This window comes from Mytilus trossulus, chromosome 2 (assembly GCF_036588685.1).
Source record: "Mytilus trossulus isolate FHL-02 chromosome 2, PNRI_Mtr1.1.1.hap1, whole genome shotgun sequence".
NCBI lineage: Eukaryota > Metazoa > Mollusca > Bivalvia > Mytilida > Mytilidae > Mytilus > Mytilus trossulus.
The window spans coordinates 49,159,916-49,182,687 of record NC_086374.1 but is presented as its reverse complement, the minus strand read 5'-3'; the positions used below and the strand labels follow the sequence as shown (position 1 = coordinate 49,182,687).

At 32.6% G+C, this 22,772-nt stretch overlaps 1 protein-coding gene across 3 annotated transcripts; it reads right to left on the bottom strand.

The window, feature by feature from the left end:
* Window positions 1-597: 597 nt before the first annotated feature.
* On the bottom strand, window positions 598-3,023 carry LOC134707464 (myeloid differentiation primary response protein MyD88-like). 3 transcript variants are annotated; one of them, XM_063567218.1, is made up of 4 exons: window positions 2,933-3,023; window positions 2,424-2,618; window positions 1,600-1,691; window positions 598-1,187 (listed from the first exon to the last, which is right to left on the bottom strand). In XM_063567218.1, the coding sequence occupies exons 2-4, from the start codon at window positions 2,615-2,617 to the stop codon at window positions 961-963; spliced, it is 513 nt and encodes a 170-aa protein (XP_063423288.1). In that variant the 5' UTR covers window position 2,618; window positions 2,933-3,023; the 3' UTR covers window positions 598-960. The 3 variants fall into 3 exon arrangements, with proteins under 3 accessions (XP_063423288.1, XP_063423287.1, XP_063423289.1); XM_063567217.1 differs by having other exon boundaries at window positions 2,858-2,996; XM_063567219.1 differs by having other exon boundaries at window positions 2,900-2,935.
* Window positions 3,024-22,772: the final 19,749 nt, after the last annotated feature.

Sequence of the window (22,772 nt, the reverse complement as noted above, 5' to 3'; positions counted from 1 at the left end):
CATATGTTTTTGTAACAAACATTTGATTATTTTTCTTATAATCACCTTTGACATCGTTTTGTTTACTATTTTTTTTGTGTGGCATCTAGTCCATGTACATCGCCTGGAAATATACTGTATGTGTTGCTTTAGGGATGTCAAAATTTCATCAATCAATTTATCGTTTTCAATGTTAAAAGCTAGTTTTAGTTGAAAAGAGGGTATGATGCAAACGGAGCCTGTTCTCCGGAGACCTTGAGCAGTTCTAATTTGTATTACATAACTTACTATAATACATATTACAATAGAATGGGTTAGCCTTGACTGTGTATAACCAATGTATATTTGTTACATTTAAGTTATACACAATAGTAAAGAACATTTAACATGTGTTAATGGGTACAATACCAAGTTGTATGCCAAAAAGATTTTAGCAGTGACTCATTCGATTCTTTTTAAATCCAAATAGCCTTAATTGTTTCAGTAACAAAATTAAAAAAACGCAAGCAACTTTTTATTACTTCGCTTTGTTACTTTCAAACTAAGGATCGATCATAGTGAATGTACGTGGCCGTATTGTTCAGGTCTTCAAAGCTGAGAGAAAAAAAATAACTATCATTTGATGTAACGGTATTTTAATTGATAAAGAATTATCAATTTCAAATATAACAATTGTAAAATATAGAAAATAAAGAAAACATATCACAGGTTACATATATCATAAAGAATCTGACATGTATTGTATATAGACAACAAGTTTACAACGGGACTTTGATATTTTCTTTTAAATACAACATTGGATACCGCCGTTTTGAATACGTTGATTGTCCCACATGAGGATTATGTAAAATGATAATCACAATTATAAACACACTCACACTGGATCGCTAACCATTCTCTCTTCTGAACATGACTATTACGGAAAGTGAATAATTAAATGACTAGATATTCATTCAGCTACAACAGTTGTTGCTGGACTGTTCAATGCAATATATCCGGAAGTACAGATTTTCTAGTTGAGCAAGGCATAAATTGTCTTCTACCCGATGCCGTTCTTGTCTGTGTCAATCTCATGGACGAAGCAATTCTAGGCCATACCCAGCATCGCATATCTTTTTTGGTAAAGTCACATACAGTCACTGATTGTAAAATAGTAGGCAATTCACAATTTTCTATTAGTATTGGAATCAGTTTACTGTTTCTTCCAGCTGAAAGATGAATAAACAAATGTAAATATAATTTTTATACAAGATATATATACATGTACTTTCTTATAAATGAAAACTACTGGAGGATTGACTTCACATTGTAATCTGATAAATTACTGTTTTTCCTTCATAATATAAGTATGTGTCTTAATTAAAACTTCCCCTTCAATAAATGTTTTGCGCATATTCATACATAATATCATTTTTTACGGTTAACGAGTATTATAGATGTTTCGATTGTATCAATTTAAGTTACACCCTTAAGTATATATAATCAGTGGAACTGGATCTATTTGTATATACTCTTGTAATGCAGATTTCGATTTAGAAAAAATTAAGGGAGAAAACGGACAAAACAGACGAGCAAAAATGATAATTAATAAACAAATAAATATCAATTTAAAAAACTTACAGGGATATTTGGAATGTACAAACGACAGCAAAAAACTTGTGACGTCGGATTGTAGAAGGTTTGGAGATATTACGACAACAGCACACCTACATCTGAAATAAGTAAAATAACTTGTAATTATAATGTCATTTGCAGGAAACATATAGACGTCAAATATGAATTTGTTGACTACATGAAATACTATAATGTACTTTTATTTTAGCTATCAATCTTAAATCAAGCTACTTTATAAAAAAAAGTATCAGTCGTAAATATCATGTGATTCAACAATCATCCAATAAAAAAAGTAACTAGCAAATCAGAAATAAAAGGAATTCAAATTTATAAAAAATAGGAAAAAAGGAACACAACAAAATTTTCTTATTTGGCTAATTTGCATATTTACTTAAGAAATTCGGGTTATTAAATCATATCATAAATTCAAAATATTATTAAAACTTTCATATTAGAATAGCCAATCAAATTCAAGAAAAAAATACTAATTTCAGGAGCATTTTGCAGAATTAACATAGACCAGTAACGTTACCATTAACACAGTTTAAACATATAAGGATACATGAACTAATAAATTTTTCCATTCTTCCTATTTTTGACAAGGGCTAAACTTTTTTATCAGCTTTAAATTCATACGGACTTGTGAAGCATAATTTTGCAATCAAATGTTAACCCTCCCACCTCCCTCCTCCCAATGTAAAACAAGATCTTAAAAAATGAGATTTAAGAGATTTTTAAGTTCATTTAATCTAAGAACCAAAAGGGGCCCGAATCAGCTTTCCTGTTTTATTTTTGAAATACGAGTAAGAAAAATATTTGTAAATACATACCTTTGGACCATAATTTTAGCAAGAACTTCAGTTTCATTGTCCTCAGTAGTTTGTAAATCTCTCCATGGTAAAAATAATCTCAAGTTATATTTTGGTCCTTCTAAAATTTTCGCCATTTCCTGAACAAATTCCAGATCTTTTCCTTCTTCATTATGAATTACAAAGGCGTCATAAGATTCTACCATTATACCCATCCTGTTCAAGAGAAAGACATATCAGTTATAGAAAAATTGAAACAAGAATTGCACATATTGTCTTAAATATTAAAAAAAACAAATCGCACACTTAAGACCTGATTTTTTCTTCTTCTTAAATAAATAGAAAATTAAATTTTGTCTCTGGTAATTTTAGGATTAAATTTATTTTATGCATTATGTTCTTTTGAGATACACTTATATATATGATATCCTTTTTACTCATGACTTAAAACATACCTGCAAAATAATAATTCAACTTTAGCGTTTGATAAATCGTACTTCTCTAACTTGATTTCCGAAGATATTACTTACAATATATACTATTTGATGTAAAGACTCGCTTATAAATACTGTTGGTATTTTATCGAAGTATTTTTAACAAGGACTTTAAATGGATCATTTGATCCAATCAAAATAGCGTTACCAATTATCATATAATAGATTAAATGTCATTGGTTGTTTACCGATAAAAGGTAAACACGGAAGTCCCAGTAAATATTCTACCATGCAAGTACATTATTAAATCCCTTTGTTCATTGATCAAAAAATCTTTATGAATGTTTCTGTGCATTCCTAACAATGTTAATAACTTTTACATCGATTATCGAATAAATGAGGAATAAGCAGAAACAATTGAATGTCATGTTGTTTACTTGGAGTACATGAGGTCGACGAACTCAAATGTAAACAGACGAACTATTTGTTTAAGCATATAGTACGATACTTATTATTTTTTAATCAAGGATTCTTCCGTGAAACTTTCGTACCTGGAACTTCTCGTTAGCAGACTATTGACATATCAACTCCTCTTCACATATTCCGGATAAATTGTGTCATTAATGTTGTGAATTCGTTCCTGGTCAAAATCTTTTTTTGAAATCTATGGAAATTTACCATACGTGAAACTGGTACTGTAAGTTTTCGTTTCCGAAAATTCCCGGATTTTAGAGTTTTGGTACATTTTTATTAAAAAAGTACGTATTGCAATTGTATTCAGTTTATTTATGATTATTAAATTTAAGATTAAAATTAAAATATATTTTTTTCAAACACATCTTTAATTTGTTGAATAAATTTATAACATATAACACATTAAATATGAATTATAAATTAAAAAAATTATCTATGTATTATTGTCGTTTTTTGCTAAATTTCTTTTTTTCACTTATTACTTATTCTGATATCGAACTCTGGCTTCTTTCATCTGGTCTTACTGTGCTTATTTCTATGTGTTCGTTTTATCGACATTTCCTAGAGGTTTGAGAAGGGTTCAGATCTAACAAAACATGTTGAAGACCGTCGCATTTTTGCGTCTGTCCAAAGTACAGAACCTCTAGCCTTTGTAAGTCTTGTATGTTTTTTTTTTTTTTTTTTTTTTTTTTTTTAATGTATATGTTTCGGAGTTTGATGTGACGTCCATATTCGCTGAACTTATGTACATTATATAAAGGACCAACTGCGATCGCAGGATTTTTTGGCTGTGATGAAAACTCATTGGTGGCCTTCGGCTGTTTCTGCTCGTTGATGGGCTTGTTTTCTCTTTTACACATTCCACTTTCCCATTTTCAATTTTTTATTACTCTTACTTTCTGATATATTTTTGCTATATTCCTGAACAGAATTTTGTCTTGTACACACGATGTTATCTTAATTACTCCAGACACCAATTAATGATTGCTTTTAAGTTAGAGCTCTGAATTATTGTACTTGCGGTAGATATCTTCATTTAGACCCTCTTGGTTAGGTGTGTCAGTACCTCCCTATTTCATATTCGATTTCAGCACCGAATGTATCAATGCTGATGCCAGTATTTCATTGTTATTGTATATTTGACGTTGTTCGTTATGTTTTATCATACTTCTTTATTACTCATTGATAACTGACTCCTTCTATAGGCTTTAATGATCTCATGTTTAAAACTTGTTAACGGTTTTGTTCTGGTATTTAAGTACCAGAAATTACAAAAAATGTATTCCTTTTATTGTGAAAAGGAGGCAAGTTCGAAAAAGAAACTAATACACAAGAGCTTTGAACCTTGACACATTTTATTTTAAAGATATAAACACAAATCATAATAGTTAGATTGTTAACAAATCCTTAGTTTTTTTTCGAAAAATTAAAAGTTTTTTAAACAGGAAATTTATAAAAATGACCATATAATTGATATTCATGTCAACACCGAAATGCTGACTACTGGGCTGGTGATACCCTCGGGGACGAAACGTCCACCAGCAGTGGCATTGACCCAGTGGTGTTGATAGTTATCAAAGGTACCAGGATTATAATCTAATACGCCAGACACGCGTTTCGTCTACATAAGACTTATCAATTACGCTAAGATCAAAACAGTTAAAAAGCCAAACAAATACAAAGTTGAAGGGCATTGAGGACCCAAAATTCCAAAAAGTTGTGCCAAATACGGCTAAGGTAATCTAATTCTACCAAGCTTGTTTTAACCATGATACTCTTTTGCAATGTGTTTTGCAACAACCGATGTGATGAAATAAAACAACTGAAAAGGCCCAAAAAGTAATGAAAACAATGCTCACCATATTTACAACCTATAACCATATTACTAACTCTTTGCAATGAAGGGAACTGAAATAAAATGAAACTACACGGCAACGTATCCATAAATGATAATTTGTTCAACTCATAAATCACGGATGTGACCTACCGAATAAGACCATTTACCGGATTTGTAATAGCATAAGTAACACGACGGGTGCCACATGTGGAGCAGGATCTGCTTACGCTTCCGGAGCACCTGAGATCACCCCAGGTTTTTGTTGTTGCTTAGTTTTAAGTTTTCTATGTTATGTCTTGTGAACTAATATTTGTCTGTTTGGTTTTTTATTTTTATTTTGTAGACCTGGCATTGTCAGTTTATTCTCAGTTTATGAGTTTGACTGTTCCTCTGGTATAATTCGCCCCTCTTTCATAGATAAACACAAACTACAAATATTGTTTTTGTCAACATCCAAATGTGTTATTTTTATCACTTTTGATCAGAAAAAGGGCACAAAAGTGTAGAATACAAGCAAGCTAAGCATGTATGATTTACAAACGAATTAGCAATTATTTGCAGATGACAACGAGAATGTTCCAATTGTCGTAACTACAATACCGTTTCTCTTATCCTAAATGTGACCTATATTCATCAACGGGTTTGTAATTTTTGCAACACAACGGTTGTTACTTGCAAAGCAAGATTTGCTCACCCTCAAGAAACACCCCATTAGATAGCACTAAGATAGGGTTCGTGTTGCCCATCTTGAGTTTTATATTGTATGTTTTGTGTACTGGTTTTTGGTCTTTGTTCGTTGTTAGCAATGGCGTTGTCAGTTTATCTTCGACGCATTTTACTGTCTATTTGGTATCTTTCGCTTCTCTAGATCTTAAGTATTGAAAGTTACTGAATTAAGTTGAAACGTCATACTATATAACGGAATTTGGTGAGACTGTCGTTATAGTGAGACCCATAAAACCAGATTCAATCCACCATTTTCTACATTTGAAAATGCCTGTACCAAGTCAGGAATATGGCAGTTGTTGTCCACTCCTTTGATGTGTTTTTGTCATTTGATTTTGCCATGTGATAAGGGACTTTCCGATTGGATTGTCCTAGGAGTTTAGTATTTTTGTGATTTTACTTTTTTCATAACATAAAATTCAATTCCTACAAACATTCTAAGCACATATTTTGTTAGAACATCTTTACCAGTAGTTGATCATAATGTTATATCTGTATTACATATGCTCACGGATATGTTCAATTTGTTGTTACAACAATTCCGTCTTTTTTTCATCGATTGTTCGTCAACAAATGAGGCTTACCGATTTGTACATACCACAAACAACAGGAGAAACGCCTCGTATGAGAATGATCTGCTTACCCTTTCACAGAAATTACGACAATCCTTTCAGTTGTTTTTTGCTTAGCTTTTAGTTTCTATGTATTAACTGTTGTTTGTCTACATTCACATTCACATAAGTAAACTAGTTTGGATGGGAAGCGGTTATTTTTATCTAAACAGCTTTTACTTTTTAAATTGTTATTTGGACGGAGAGTTGTCTCATTGGCACTCACACCACATCTTCCTATATCTACTTGATAGCCTGAAACATCGATTTAAGGTAATTTTCAGACTTCAAATCCATTTTCAGACATCCACTGTGGTAGATTCAGTTTTGTTCAGACAATAATTCGTATGAATTAGATTAAGATCTGTTCGGACAGTTCCATAGTTCTCATTTACCCGTACTAGTGCAAATAAACATCATCCTGAATTTTCTAAAAAGCAACTGCCCAGTTCTGAATTTACCGCAATTGAAATTGTCAGAGCAAATGCTTATACTGCTATGAGAAAGTATTAAAATTGACTGAAAAAATGACTATGACTGAAAAAATTATTGTTCAGACTTTTCATCAGTCATTAATATCAAAATTATCGTTTTAGGCCTAAATTTTATTTACTAGTGAGTATTTGAATGATGCTATTGCAATAAGGATTTTTGTGGTAGAGCTGTGGAATTTTTTTTGACAAAGATGACAGTGGATTTGTTCCATTTGTCATTGTTACGAACCGTTTTATTCTCCTAATGTATAGCAACAAATACATTATCTTTCCCCTTTTGAACATCCTCTTACTTGGCGTTTGACCAATTTTCAGCGTACAATGTCATAAAAAAGGAGATATGGTTTGATTGACAAGGCCGGATACAATTGTCTACCCTAAACGTTCATATCAATAACACGACCTAAAAATAAGGCATGTGCTTGTAAGCTTCAAAGAAAATTCAGCAAAAACAAAATAACATTAAATTAATCAACTTGAAAGCAAAGATATTAGTATGAACAAAAGTCAAATCAAATTTGCAAAACCGCACAAAAATACGAGAAAAAAATTCTTCCCCGAACCCTCTCTGCTAGAGTCTAATGGTCGTCCCCTTAAGGTACTTTTTTATGTTCTGATTGGAGGTCCAACTTAATGACCTCATCATGTCTGCTCCTTTGAAAATCCAAAAAAGGTACGAATGAACATCTTGATTTCAAATCAATATTCAAAGATTTAAAATTATGATCCTATTCAACATTATCATAAATTATCAACGTAATCGTACATGTATGTTTTTATTTTTATTTTGGGGATAGTTATGTTTAACCCTCCGTTGTTAACTATGATATGTTATTTTCATATATAAATGATTAAACAATTTATGCACAAAAGGTGCAGATTAATGTTGAAACTTTTAGGAATGACATGAAAACAAATATGTAAATCATTTAGGAGGAACACCTCTCTTTTAGTTAGTAATTTCTAAAGCTTTTTCGTGACATTTAAGATACCTATTTCAATGCGCAATTAGACAATTACTCAGTAATATCTTTGATGTGGTGCTTAAGGCTAGGCTATTTGATAATCTAAATCCTGATATGAACATTGAAGAGTTGATAAAAACAAATAGGACTAAACGATTGCTAAACCAGGACAAGAAAAGAGAGCTCTGCATGAAGGAGATACATTCCTTAAATCAAAATTATTTCCAAAGTTTTATTACGGCAAATTTCCCTCGAAAAATGCCCGTACTTTCATGCTAATACCGAAGTTCCTTATATTCGTATGATGATAACTTAAAGAACTAACAGCAAAGGTTCAATGCAGTGGTAGAAATGAGATTAACGGTAACAATTTTACTGCAACAAATACGCACTTCGACAATACATCTCTCTCTAGTGATGCTGAAAGCCACTATTTGAAAATGATCAACATTGTTAAAAACGTTGAAGGGATGATTATATATTGCTGAAAGGTTCGTATACCTTCAATACGAACTTTAAATAATAAATATTCAATAAATTGTACAACCATTATCACCACTTCAGGGGAGCAAAGATAATATAGGAATATTACGGAAATGAATTCATACATCTGCATATAAAAGAGATTATAAATTATTATATATGGTTTTATATTTAGTTAATGATCCAATTTTTACATTATCAAAATAGGTGAAATGATATTAGTGAACGGAATGTCCTTTAAAGACCGACTTAAATTCCAATAAGGAAGTGAATAAGCAACTTATAAAATTAAATAGAAAAAGATGTTCTTTTACTTGTTGACTGTTTTTAACACTTTCCTAGAAATGTTTAACGGTCATAAACATACATTTGTTATGTCAATATATGCATGTATATAGCAATATAAACATGGGAGGTTTCACAAAACCTAATGTGTACAAGTTTAGCCTATGTAAACATGTACGGAGTGGTTCGCATTTTTTTTAATTAACGTCATCTTTTGTTTTTGTGATAAAGTTTTTAGAGAAAACCATACTTTTTCTTTTTCTTCACACAATTGTTATTTTTCTAATTTTCAGATACTTTTTATGATTTAGATTTCATTATAACTATCAAATGTGACAAGAGAATATGATCCGTTATGAGGGTCACATAATAGTTACTTTAAACATAGGAGATTGTATTCGATCTCTTTGATTACACTGACACTTAACATCCTTCATTTTGACTGAGTAGCTTAACTATCTTTACTCTCTATTATGAACTCTTTGTGTACGATGAAAGCAATTGATACTGTTGACATCGCCCTCGTCTAAGTTACACAGCGAGAGTAATCCATACATTAATAATTTAAATTTAACATTTACTACTATGTTGACGTTATACTTTTTGAAAGAGGCATTTGAAACCATGTCCAGCTTTGTCTCGATGCATGTTATCGATTAAGGTAAATATATGCTGTATCGTACATATTTAACTAATGATCATACTCTTAATCCATTGAATCCAAGAAAACGTTGATGAACATTTCTCTTGGACAACGAGTGTTGTCACTTCAAACTTTCGGATAACAGGAATAGGGAACACGGTCGGCGTACAAATTTCTGACACGCTAAAACTCAACATTATCATGATCAAGCTGCTCTCATAATATGTAAAGTGAGCAAGTTTGACGAAAACTATTCTTTCACAATTAGTATCGTTATAAATCTTAAGATTAAACCAGCAAACAGGAATTGGTGACACCCGTTACATGTACGATAGCCGATACGAAACGTTTCACGAACATTTTCCTTGTGCAGTAAGTTTCAAATTATCGGCAAGCAGTACGTATTTGGAAATTGCTACAATAATCATTATCAAGCAGCAGACCACATTTAAAGGCACGCCCTTGCATATCAGTTAAGAAATCTTTGAAACAGTTACCTACTCTGACAAGCTCTTTCGAAAAAACAAACAAGAATCATAAATATCAAATAATGACATACCAGTGAGGGCCGTGTAAACGAATAAGTGTACAAAGCTACAATTTTCGTTTCTTATATGTTATTAAAGACAAACAGACAAATAATAGTACAGAAGGAAACAACACAGAAAACTAAAGACTAAGCAACACGAACCAAAAACTAGGGATGCTCCGGAATGGTACGCAGATACTGCAGCACATATTTAATTGATGATATAGTAAATTGTTTCAAACTACGTTTGAAATGTTTTGTTTACTTTGAGACTTAGGTCACACAAATACAATTATCTTATTTCTTACTATTTAGACAGAACTACAAAACATAGATTCAAAACAGCTTTCAACCGAATATATACAAACACTTTAGAAACACAATAATGAATGATATTAACTTCAGTTAAGTAAAATGTATAATCACAATTAATTCCGAGACATTTTCTTATGTAGAAAATGGCGGATTAAACCTGGTACTATAGCAAGCCAAATCTTTAACTTAGTTTAAACATATTTATTTATAGTGGATTGGGAAACAAGTTTTGCAACTTATATAGCTGCCTTGTAGCGGCATTAGCTTGCTCTTTTTCGAAATCTTCAAGGGTGTCTTTATCGTGCAAGAGATATGACTCTCTCTTAACACGGGTCAGCCATTTATCGTCCCCGTCCGACGGACTATCATCGTTTCCTCAAGACTATACTCGCAAATGGTGTCGAGGGAGAGCCGAAAATTAAGTCCCTGAAATTTTCATCCCATACGGGAATCGAACCAGGAACCTTTGTGATAGTAGTCCGAAGCACTAACCACTACACCACGGCTCTCACACTTATAACTTGTATGACATCGCAAAAAATTCTATCATATTGACAACGATGTGTGAATCAAACATACGCAATAAGTAAAAATGTTCTAATTTGAGGTGCAGCAGTCAACATAGTATATAATCCTAATCACTACACTCAGTCACTACAAAAATAAACAAATATGTAACAAAGAAACAGAAAAAGGCATATAAACAAAGCACATTAGCAAAAAAGGAAAGACAAGAATACAAAAATTTATCATAGCACAGTAACACAATGACGGGATGTATAAGTACAGAGGCCCGTCGCATTGATATCACCAGAAATAGAATAATTAAAACAGTAAAATAATATTCAAAAAGACAAATAAAAGAATTCTATAAAACGTGATAAAGATGATAAACAGTGTCAGTACACAGACTCTATACTGCAAAACCATATCATCAAAGTCTTGGGATCCTCTGATGATTTTTTTTTTAGAAAAAGGACGAGTCGTTCTTTGGCATATCCCTGGTTCATCAACTCTCTGCTCAGACACTGGTTACACTGTACAAAGTCTGAGTAGCAGGTGCAGATCCTTGAATACCGATTAAGTTGAGAAATGTATATCCCATATGGAGGTGAAGTTGGTCTATTTTCTACACAGGTGGGGGAAATTGATAATTTCAAAAATAAATTCGTCTCGTCTGTCATAGATTCTGGTACTTTGATGACCGTGTATGTCAAATTCGTAAGTAAGTAAGCTACTATTGATAATATAGCAACTATTTGTTGGTACATTTGTACAAAATAAAAGGATTTAGAGAAATTATGAAAGTCTAACATTACGTGAAAAAACTTTTACACCTAAATGTGTTCATTTGCATTTGATAAACATAATGTATATACATTTATAACTGTACTTATTTAACATTATTTTCCACCATGTGTAACACAATGTATCTAAGTTAAATTTCGACTACATGTATTATGCAGTGTTAAGATGTATTAAACCACATAATATGTTATGTTCATTGGTCACTTGAGATTGCATTCAAATGCAAAATAATTATTAACAAGATAATATTGTTTAAAAATATCTTTATACATTGTACAAATTTACTTTTGGATTTAATTATGCATGTAATTCATACTTTATGTAGACTTGATTCATGTACTGTCAGTATGAACTGTTTACATAAACATGTAGTATTAAAGTTTTATTTAAGATATTTAGCCACAATAAGGTGTTTGTCATGTTTTGTTGCTTTTGTTTTCCCTCTAAAAGAGGGACGAAAGATACCAGAGGGACAGTCAAACTCATAAATCAAAAATAGACTGATAACACTCTCAATTGTTCATCTCTCTTTTCTGCTGATTGATTATCATACCAAGCATCTGTGTGAAATTACAGCTAGGATCTCTTACCCGGACACATTATTTACAAATGTTATACGAATAGGGAAGATAAGTTAGAAATACATTTTAAAATCGACTATCATAATTGAAGAATGTAAACAATTATCATTTACAAGATAAATGACTTCCTCTATGAAATGTCTACTAACATTTGAAGGACGCAAGACTAAGGTAACGAATTGCCTTCTTCAAGCGTCAACAAATAATCTATAAAATGAATGCAAATAAATGTCATAGAGAACAAATGATTGTTTTTCCCTCCAAGTGTTATTGGGTGCTTTTTGATAAGACATGTTTCTATTTGTTCAGGTTTATAATTAATCTTATCTTAATCACTGTTTACTCATACTTAAATGACTGGGTACATGGGTACTAAGGCTCCTGTTGTTCAGTGGTTTTTGGTTGTTCATGTGGTGCGGGTCAGCCTACTCTTTTCCGAAATCTCTTGCAAGTTAAATACACCCTTCTAGATTTCGAAAAAGAGTAGGCTAACACCGCTACAATAAAGCACTCGCACCCGCAAAGTGGAAAGGGATCAATATAGGTTGAAAAACTAGTTTCACAATCCACTATAAATAGATTTGTTTAAAGTAAGCCACAGCTAGTTGTTGAAAGCCGTATTTTGAGCTATAATGGTTTACTTTTCACACATTTTGACTTTGATGTAGGGTTGTCTCATTGCACTCATACTACTGTGACAAAAACGCAGGTTAGACATAAGACAGTATTTGTAATTTATCGTTTAATTGTAATCTATGATAAATTACCCATTTGAACAATTCGTTAACGATAAATGCATATAAAACCATCCTTTTATCCTTGGTTGTTACGAAACGCGTTAATTGTTGCTAGGGTGCTCTCTTCGAGGTCCGCGCTCTTTGTATATAAAGACACTGATTCGTAGTGCAAGATCATATCCGACCGTGCAAGGGCTGTATAGCCAGTCAAGGTCGTTAGAAACTTCCATTTGTTGCAAGTTCAGTCATTTGTTGCAAGTTCACTCATTTATTAATTGGCCGTCGACGGATAAACATCGGAAAGTGAATACCAGCCAATAAAGTACTAGTTTAAAAGGAAAGTTTGTAAACCTAGTATGAGTTGAAAGCTTGTGGTTTTGAAGCAAGCGTGTTTTGGAGTCTTTACAAGTGTTGCAAGCTACCGGGTTGTTCCGATACTGTAATTTCCCTCGGGAATGGTCGCAGTCCCTCGAACAGGTGGTTTGTAAAAGTCTGGTGACTTTGGTGCTTCGGAGACTAAGAATTATAATTATTTCAAGCTACCGCGTTGTTCCGAACTGTAATTTCTCTCGGGAATGGTCGCAGTCCCTCGAATAGATAGCTTGTAATAATCTGGCCACTTAGGTGCTCCGGAGACTAGATGCTTCAAAACTAGTTGTCTCAGTGTCTCAGAACTAGGTGTTTCAGGAACCTAGGAATTTTGAAGCTTGTTTAATATAATTGTTTGTCAAATCAGTATGGGACCTCGGAGTCAGTGAAAGGATCAAGGATAAATTGAGGTTCTAGTTTTCATACTACTTTTTGATACAAGTGTAAATATTGTTATTTCTTTATTAAGTTTCAAAGTTGGTCTTGTAGTTTTTAAGGAAAGCCTCCAAGTTGTAGTTAGGTTTTTGAGTTAATTAAAAGATTGATATTTGAGTATCTCAGATTCTGTGAAAACGGATACGAACATATAGATATAGGAAGATGTGGTGTGAGTGCCAATGAGACAACTCTCCATCCAAATAACAATTTAAAAATTAAACCATTATAGGTTAAAGTACGGCCTTCAACACGGAGCCTTGGCTCACACCAAACAACAAGCTATAAAGGGCCCCAAAATAGTTCATAAGCCAAACACGTTACACTACATCCTCTTATTTCTGTTGATAAAATTAACATAAATTGTAGTACTGTTTAAATTGTCTCACAAATAAACCAAAGTCATTTATTTTCCATTACTGCAATCGGCTGTTGTTGACCATAGTTTTGTAATTTTTATATAACAGAACTTTGCAGTCTTATTTTAAATGAAAGGTATTTAACTATAAACACAATCAATCACTTGTATTGAATATAAAAATAAGATGTGATTTGATTGCCAATGAAACATCTCGCTAAAAGCCAACAAAATTTGACAAATAATTTCCTTGCACACTTAGTGTTTTTAAATTTTGAATCGGCAAACAGGAAGTGGCTGCAAGCTTAATAAGGCAGATGTCAAATATTCTTTCAAGCTACAATTCAGCTTTATACCAAACATAAAATTGAAGCACTCCCTTTCATAGAAATCAAATTTGTTTACCAAAGATTATTTGGACAGACGGAATGACGCAGTTCAGTGGTTACTTAACCTGCTTTATCAGTTGGCGAGGCAGATACTAGATATCTTATAAAGACATATCGGTCATGGTAAAGTAAAACGAATCAGTGTACAAAGCTACCACTTTCGTAAATTACATATAATGACTGATGATATGATATTAAACCCATACACATCACACAAGGAAATGATTTGAATAAAACTAATTTTGTTGCACAGATTACACCTAAGGAAATGATTAATAATAACGTATCGATTTTGTTCGACTGTCAGCGCTTTTCCAACAATGTGTAATCCTTTAGCAACATATTCATCTATCATGTCCTTAATGTCATAATAGCAGTATAGAGTTGCTTCTCCCATGCCTTACATGTCCCCAATTTTATAATTCCACCAAACCATAAGAGTGTAAGTCACACCAATAAGCAACCAACCAGTACTCACTGTTGTTATATATTAATTTCAAAAATATATTTCTAACAATATAAATGTGGTCTGACACAATTACTTCAAACTTAACATGGAATATTGTTTTGCTTTGATTCTTAAGGCCATATTACAGTTAAAGAGGAGGTTATGACGATGCAAACGTAAAATGTAATAAAATGTAATTTTTCGCGGCGTCAAAATGCGACATATTGGAAAAGATGTATTTTCGAGTAATTTTAAAAAAAGGAGTACATGAACCCTTCCTTAAAAAAAGAAATTTTGCTTGATTATATATGAAGAATATTTGTACCAATTTTAATTAACAAATTTTCAATTATTTTTTTTGGTAAATTGGATGAATAAACAGCAAAACATTTGCACCCTATTTATTTCTAATAGAGACACATGAGGTACCTATTCTATTACATATTTGAGTTTTCTGAGTGAAAAATTGCTTGTTTCAATACCTAGTTCAAACATTTACCGTGGAGAATCATAGTGTATCGTATGACCTTAAATCAGATAAAACAGTTATTGTATTTCTTTCTATTTTACACAATGTACGAATATATGCGAAATATTAACTAAGATAAGGTATACCGGGTTTCTAGAACGTATCAACTACAAAAACAAAAGCTGCAACTAAGTTTTAACCGAACAATACAACACCATAAAAATACAATCATGAATAACATTAAGTAAGTTTATATCAATAGCTTATCGGTTGGTGATTTTCTAAATATATAAAGAAAAAATATATATATTTTACTTTAAAGGACGGACATAAGGATTTTTTTAATTGGTTGTATTACATGAAGGCACTGTTTCAGTTTAAGTTAAAACTTTGCATCTTAACTTATTATTGTCTTAGGTGTTTAAACAAATATTCCATCTTATAATATGTGTAGTTAGTTTATAAACCATTAGGTTAAGGGTGTTTTCATTATGGTGCTGTTATATATGTCCTTGGAGGCTGTAACATTAATTGACGTTGCTTTATGTGCATTTCAGACATCTTCAGACCATCATAACAGGCCTTGAAAAACACCTATCAATTAATAATATATCAGAAATAAATAAATACATAATTTAAAAAAAATAGTTTTTAGTACATGTCTTCTCCCAAATCTAAAAACGTTTTACAATTGTGGTCAACAAAGAATGTGTTTATTTACACCTTGTAGTAATATGTTTATTTTGATACGTGACTTTATGCATGGAGAATTTTCAATTTCCCTTTAATTCACAAAAGGGATCGTTACCATGAAAAACGTCCGCATTTTGTATGTTATATATTTATAAAATATAGATCACTGGCAAGGTCAGAACAGTATCAACATTGCGTCATGAAATATATAGTACATACAATACAAACAAACATCATAAAATTCAAATAAAACACGTAACAAGATATTTACCAATCTCAAAAAGTCTTATACTTTTCCCTACAAAAACGCTTCAAAGTATATTATATCATTGGCTTTATTGAAAAAGAAAATTAAAACACTATAAATTTGAGCTAGCATACTTATATAATTGACGTTCACTTAAACATAACTATATTACTCGAAATATGTTCGTCAAACATAACAAGACATAAACATAATTTTGTTTTCGTACAGTTTTGGATTTTGATGAAACTAAAAAACACCGTCTCATTTCAAATTGTGAAGCCAATGGCTGCAACAAGTGGAATTTTAATTAAAAAAATCCTCATTCCACTAGCAGTTTAAATAAAAAGACTTATTTTACCAAGAGTTACGACGATCTGAACGGTAAATCAACAAATGTCGCCTACGGATTAGAGTGTAGCCTTTGTGGATTAGTATGCGTCGGTAAATCAAAAGGAAGGCTAAATAAACGTATGTGCGGATGACGATGATATTTCATCCACAGTGCAGGTTTCATTGTTTATCAGTTTGTTAAACCAGCCTGATCATTCAATTCTAGCTATACAAGTTTGCATCATAAAACTAGAGGCTCAATTTGGTCTTTGTGCATATTAAACAAAGGATACATGACAAAATTGTGTTTTGTTGTTGGTGATGTGTTTGTAGAAATTAATTCACTGGACATTATTGCTGCTAACAGTTATCTCTATGTTTAATCAATTTGGCCCAAAAGTTACAGTTGAAAATAATTTGTAAAAATTTACACAAAAGTTTACAAAAATTGTTGAAAATGGACTATAAAGGGCAATTACTCCTATAGGGGTCAATTGACCATTTTAGTCATGTTGACCTATTTGTAGTTCTTACCTCAGGCATAGATTATCTTAGCTGTATTTGGCAAAACTTTTAGGAATTTTGGTTCTCAATGCTTTTCAACTTCGTACTTTATTTGGCCTTTTTAACTTTTTTGGATTCGAGCGTCACTGATGAGTCATTTGTAGACGAAACGCGAGTCTGGCGTATACTAAATTTAGTCCTGGTAACTCTTTGCGTCGGAACTAAAGACATTTATTCTAAAAACAGTTGTTGGCATGACACGGGTTATGTTCTTCTCATATATGTTATGATGGTATGATACTAAACCCCTAACGGGAAGGATTGTGCCTGATGTTCATATGATGAAATCATAATCTTTCAGTCAGTTTAATTGAAGTCTGGAGCTGGCATGTCAGTTAACTGCTAGTAGTCTGTTGTTATTTATGTATTATTGTCATTTTGTTTATTTTCTTTGGTTACATCTTCTGACATCAGACTCGGACTTCTCTTGAACTGAATTTTAATGTGCGTATTGTTATGCGTTTATTTTTCTACATTGGTTAGAGGTATAGGGGGAGTGTTGAGATATCACAAACATGTTTAACCCCGCCGCATTTTGCGCCTGTCCCAAGTCAGGAGCCTCTGGCCTTTGTTAGTCTTGTATTATTTTTATATTAGTTTCTTGTGTACAATTTGGAAATTAGTATGGCGTTCATTATCACTGAACTAGTATATATTTGTTTAGGGGCCAGCTGAAGGACGCCTCCGGGTGTGGGAATTTCTCGCTACATTGAAGACCTGTTTGTGACCTTCTGCTGTTGTTTTTTATTTGGTCGGGTTGTTGTCTCTTTGACACATTCCCCATTTCCATTCTCAATGTTATGATGAGTTTATTTACAACCACTGGGTCGATGCCACTGCTGGTGGAGATTTATTTCCCCGAGGGTATCACAAGCCCAGTAGTCAGCCATTTTTGTGCTGACATGAATTGTCATTGATATTGTATTATTTATAAATTTACTGTTTACAAATTTTTGAATTTTTTTAAATACTAACGCTTTTCTACCTCAGGCATAGATTACCTTAGCTGTATTTGGCAAAACTTTTAGGAATTTTGGTTCTCAATGCTCTTCAACTTCGTACTTTATTTGGCCTTTTTAACTTTTTTGGATTCGAGCGTCACTGATGAGTCTTTTGTAAACGAAACGCGCGTCTGGCGTATACTAAATTTAGTCCTGGTGTCTATGATGAGTTTATTTACAACCACTGGGTCGATGCCACTGCTGGTGGAGATTTATTTCCCCGAGGGTATCACAAGCCTAGTAGTCAGCAATTTTTGTGCTGACATGAATTGTCATTGATATTGTTATATTTATAAATTTACTGTTTACAAATTTTTGAATTTTTTGAAATACTAAGGCTTTTCTACCTCAGGCATAGATTACCTTAGCTGTATTTGGCAAAACTTTTAGAAATTTTGGTTCTCAATGCTCTTCAACCTCGTACTTTATTTGGCCTTTTTAACTTTTTTGGATTCGAGCGTCACTGATGAGTCTTTTGTAGACGAAACGCGCGTCTGGCGTATACTAAATTTAGTCCTGGTATCTATGATGAGTTTATTTACTTTGCTGTACATTATTGCTGTTTACAGTTTATCTCTATCTATAATAATATTCAAGATAATAACCATAAGCTGCAAAATTTTCTTAAAAATACCAATTCAGGGGCAGCAACCCAACAACAATTTGCCCGAATGGTCTGAAAATTTCAGGGCAGAAAGATCTTGACCTAATGAACAATTTTATTCCCAGCAGATTTGCTCTAAATGCTTTGATTTCAGAGATAAAATTCAACAACTGCATTTACCCTATGTACTATTTTTAGCCATGTCGGCCATCTTGGTTCATGGGAGGACATCTGACACATATTTTAAACTAGATATTCTTTAAATGATTGTGGCAGAATTTGGTTAAATTTGGCCGAGTAGTTTTAGAGGAGAAGATTTATTTTTTTTAAAGATTACTAAAATTTTAGAAAAATGATTAAAAATTTACTATAAAGGACAATAAATCCTTAAGGGGTCACTTGACAATTTTGATCATGTTGAATTATTTGTAGATCTTACTTTGCTGTACATTATTGCTGTTTACAGTTTATGTTTATCTATAATAATATTCATGATAATAACCAAAAATTGAAAAATTTCCTTAAAATTACTAATTCGGGGGCAGCAAATCAACAATGAGTTGTTTGATTTGTCTGAAAATTTGAGGGCAGATAGATCTTGACCGTGATAAACAGTTTTATTACGTAAGATTTGGTTTTAGAGATATAAGCCAAAATCTACATTTTACCCCTATGTTCTATTTTTAGCCATGGCGGCCATCTTGGTCGGTTGGCTGGGTCACCGGACACATTTTAAAAACTAAATACCCTAATGATGATTGTAGCCAAGTTTAACCGACGCAGGACGCAGGACTCCAAGTGATGAGAACAGCTCACTTGGCCCTTTGTGCCAGGTGATCTAAAAATAGACTACAGGACTAACAATCCTCATCTTGCAACACCTCTCCGCTGATAAACAGAGGACAACTGGATTCGACAAATGGGATATCCGACATCATATGGTTGCAATGAAAACATGTTGGTAAACGTATTCTTTCTAGTCCTTCCTGTAGCAGCACGATGTATGTGATGAGCATTTTCAACTTTTATTCATTGCCCCTTTAAAACTTCATTTTCTGCACAATAGATGTTTAGAGACTACTGTTTCTACCTCTCATTCAAACAAATCAAACTTACAGCTATTATTTCGGATTTTGCAAGTCACAGTATTTCAAACCAATTCTCATTGGAAGAGATGAACAGAAGAAAAGACCCTTTCTCAAACTTTTCGTTGCCAACAAAGGTCTCAAATTTAACAACTTGGACAGTATCCCTTTTTCATAAATTAGTTCACTCGAAAATACCTCCCTATTTAAATATCAGTCTGTACCTTTACTTTCTATACCTATACTAAAACAATTGTAACTAAAATTTGTAATTACAAACACGTGTGGCAGAATCTCAATAGTTACGGAGGCTTCAAATCTAAAACTTCTGAATGGACCTGTTCTAGTTCTCCATTCATATATAATCCGGCTGGACACGTTATAACGTTTACCTGCGAAATGTGTCATCCAAAGGCCCGAACTATCTTGAGTCTAAACTCATCAATTGGAAACATAATATTAATATTGATGGATTCAGTCGAGGATTATGCCAGGCAATAGGCTTAACGCAAAACAAGGGGGAAGATAATCTTACCAAATGGATAAAGGTTGTGAGGTCGTTAATACAAATCAGAATTAAGAACTGAACGGGTCTATTAATACCCATACTATATCAATCTTTAAAGACCCAGATGTTGCTTAACACTGATCATCATCTATGATAACTGAGCCGAAAACAATATCGTGTTGGTGTGTAAATCACATTACATAAACTGCTGAATAAATGAAATTGGTATTGGCGATCTACTTGAAAAACTCCACATATGCCTCCACGACACTTACTTAATATAAAATCCTGAATAATCATATGTCTGTTCTATGTTCCTTTTGAATTTCGACCAAAGATGAAAAACTGGAAGTTACATTAGTGTATCGGATACCTCAACTATACAGGTGTCCTTACCAATAACAGTGTATTGCTGTGTCTCCCAAGTGCTGAAACGAAACCTCTTTCAAAATCATAAACATCAATTTTATCAACAATCAAAGTTATTGTGAAATTACCTATTATAGAGGTGACGTGAATCAGATGTGGATACTATAAAATTCAAAAGATATTTTAGAGAACATACAAGTCTCTTTCATCTTGCAATAGTATTAAACACATTTGACTTGTCTACACTTTACAAGCGCTTCGGACGCATGAAATTATTAAACGTGTTGTTTTCAATTTTTTACACATGTATTCCCCATTCCAAACAAAAATACAAAATTAAAGAGTTGGTCCTGTTTTGTTTCATAAAAAGAAAGTCCAACGAAGATACAAGTGTCTTGTCTGAAGAAGGTAAAAATCAAACTTTGGAAAACACTCTGATTCTAACAACAAATTTCTGAACCTGACATTATCAAGATGCTTGACTTTACTTCTATTTAACTATAAAGATGATGTTGTCTCACTAAATAAGTCAAAATTCGGTGTCTCAATTGAACGAAACTTTCCGTTAAAGGATAAAACAGATACAATTATGTCCGCCTCGTATCATGACCTACACCAAGAAATTGACAATGAGGGTCAGTTGAAAACAAACCTTTACGACAAAAGAGATGATTTCAGCTTCACAATTGTTACTTTCCCATGTCGAATAGGACCGACCGAATAAGACTTATTACCAGATTTGTAATGAAATGAGCAACACAACGTATGGCGGAGCATGATCTGCTTACACTTCCAGAGTACCTGAGATCATCACCAGTCTTTGATAGAGTTCGTGTTGCTTAGCCTTTAGTATTCCATGATATGTTTTGTGTAGTATTGTTTGCCTATGGGGCTTTTTTGCCTTGACTTTGTATGTTTATTTTCGACATACGAGTTTGAGTGTCCCTCAGGTAGATTTCGCCTCGCTCTTAAAGTATTATGAATTTGAAATATATTCAAATATTTGAATATAACATTTTTATCACAATAAGTGAATATAACCTTTCGATTGTATCTAGACTATAACCTAACACAAAACAGCAGATAAAATCATATCCATTCCAAGTTGAGAAAATAAAATCGTCAAACATTACATGGAAAATACTTTTAACACCTAAATATGTTCAGGGTAGTTGAATGAACTTTACTTGATGACACACATTTGAAACTGTTTACTAACTTAAGGTTCCGTCCAAGTCCATTTTTTCCAAAAATGGCTGATATTTTTAATCAACTTTTTGTGCTTTATTATTCTAAACTAGCCACTAAAATAATCACAATTGCTTAAATCATGAATATGGACTTGATTGCTTACAAAATCACGAGTTATATAGTAGTAATATTTCGACAGGGGTTTGTTTTGTCAGAAAAAAATAATAATTCTGAACATATTTTTTCAAAAAGTCCCATTAATTTATTACTTAATGGAATTCAACAAATCAGGTGCTAATCTATTCTTCATATTGTCTCGCAGTGCACCCATATGCAATTGTGTATATGTTGATTGCCAGAGAAACACAACGGCCAAGTTTCGTCATCACCTTTATCGTTTATGTCCCGCCATTTTTAGTTTTTGGGGTTCGTTTTTTTTATTTCATTTTGAGTGAGATCGTGGGGAGCTATTTCAAATAACCTGAAATTGCCTTATTTATGTCACTTCAGTCTCTTACCATCATGCTGCTTTTGTTAAATATCACGACGCTTTTCGTTTAAAATACTTCAAAAAATCAGCTGTCATCCTCCTGCTCAAAGTGAAAGTAGAGAGTCAGCAGCAATGATTCGTCCGCCAAATATTAATATTATATATTTAGATGCATTTTAAAATTAAAACTACTTAATATCTTGTTTTTATTATATAAATGACGGATATTCAAATTAAACGTAAAACCGGATAGAATTAGTACTACAATTCGAAACCAAAGAGTGGTTTTATTGATTCGAAACAACTTCCGGTTTGTGAATGGGCTGATCTTTGATCCAACAGATGAAAAGTTGCCGATTTGAAGATTCCTTTCCATAAAAAGGTGAGAATGATGGGTA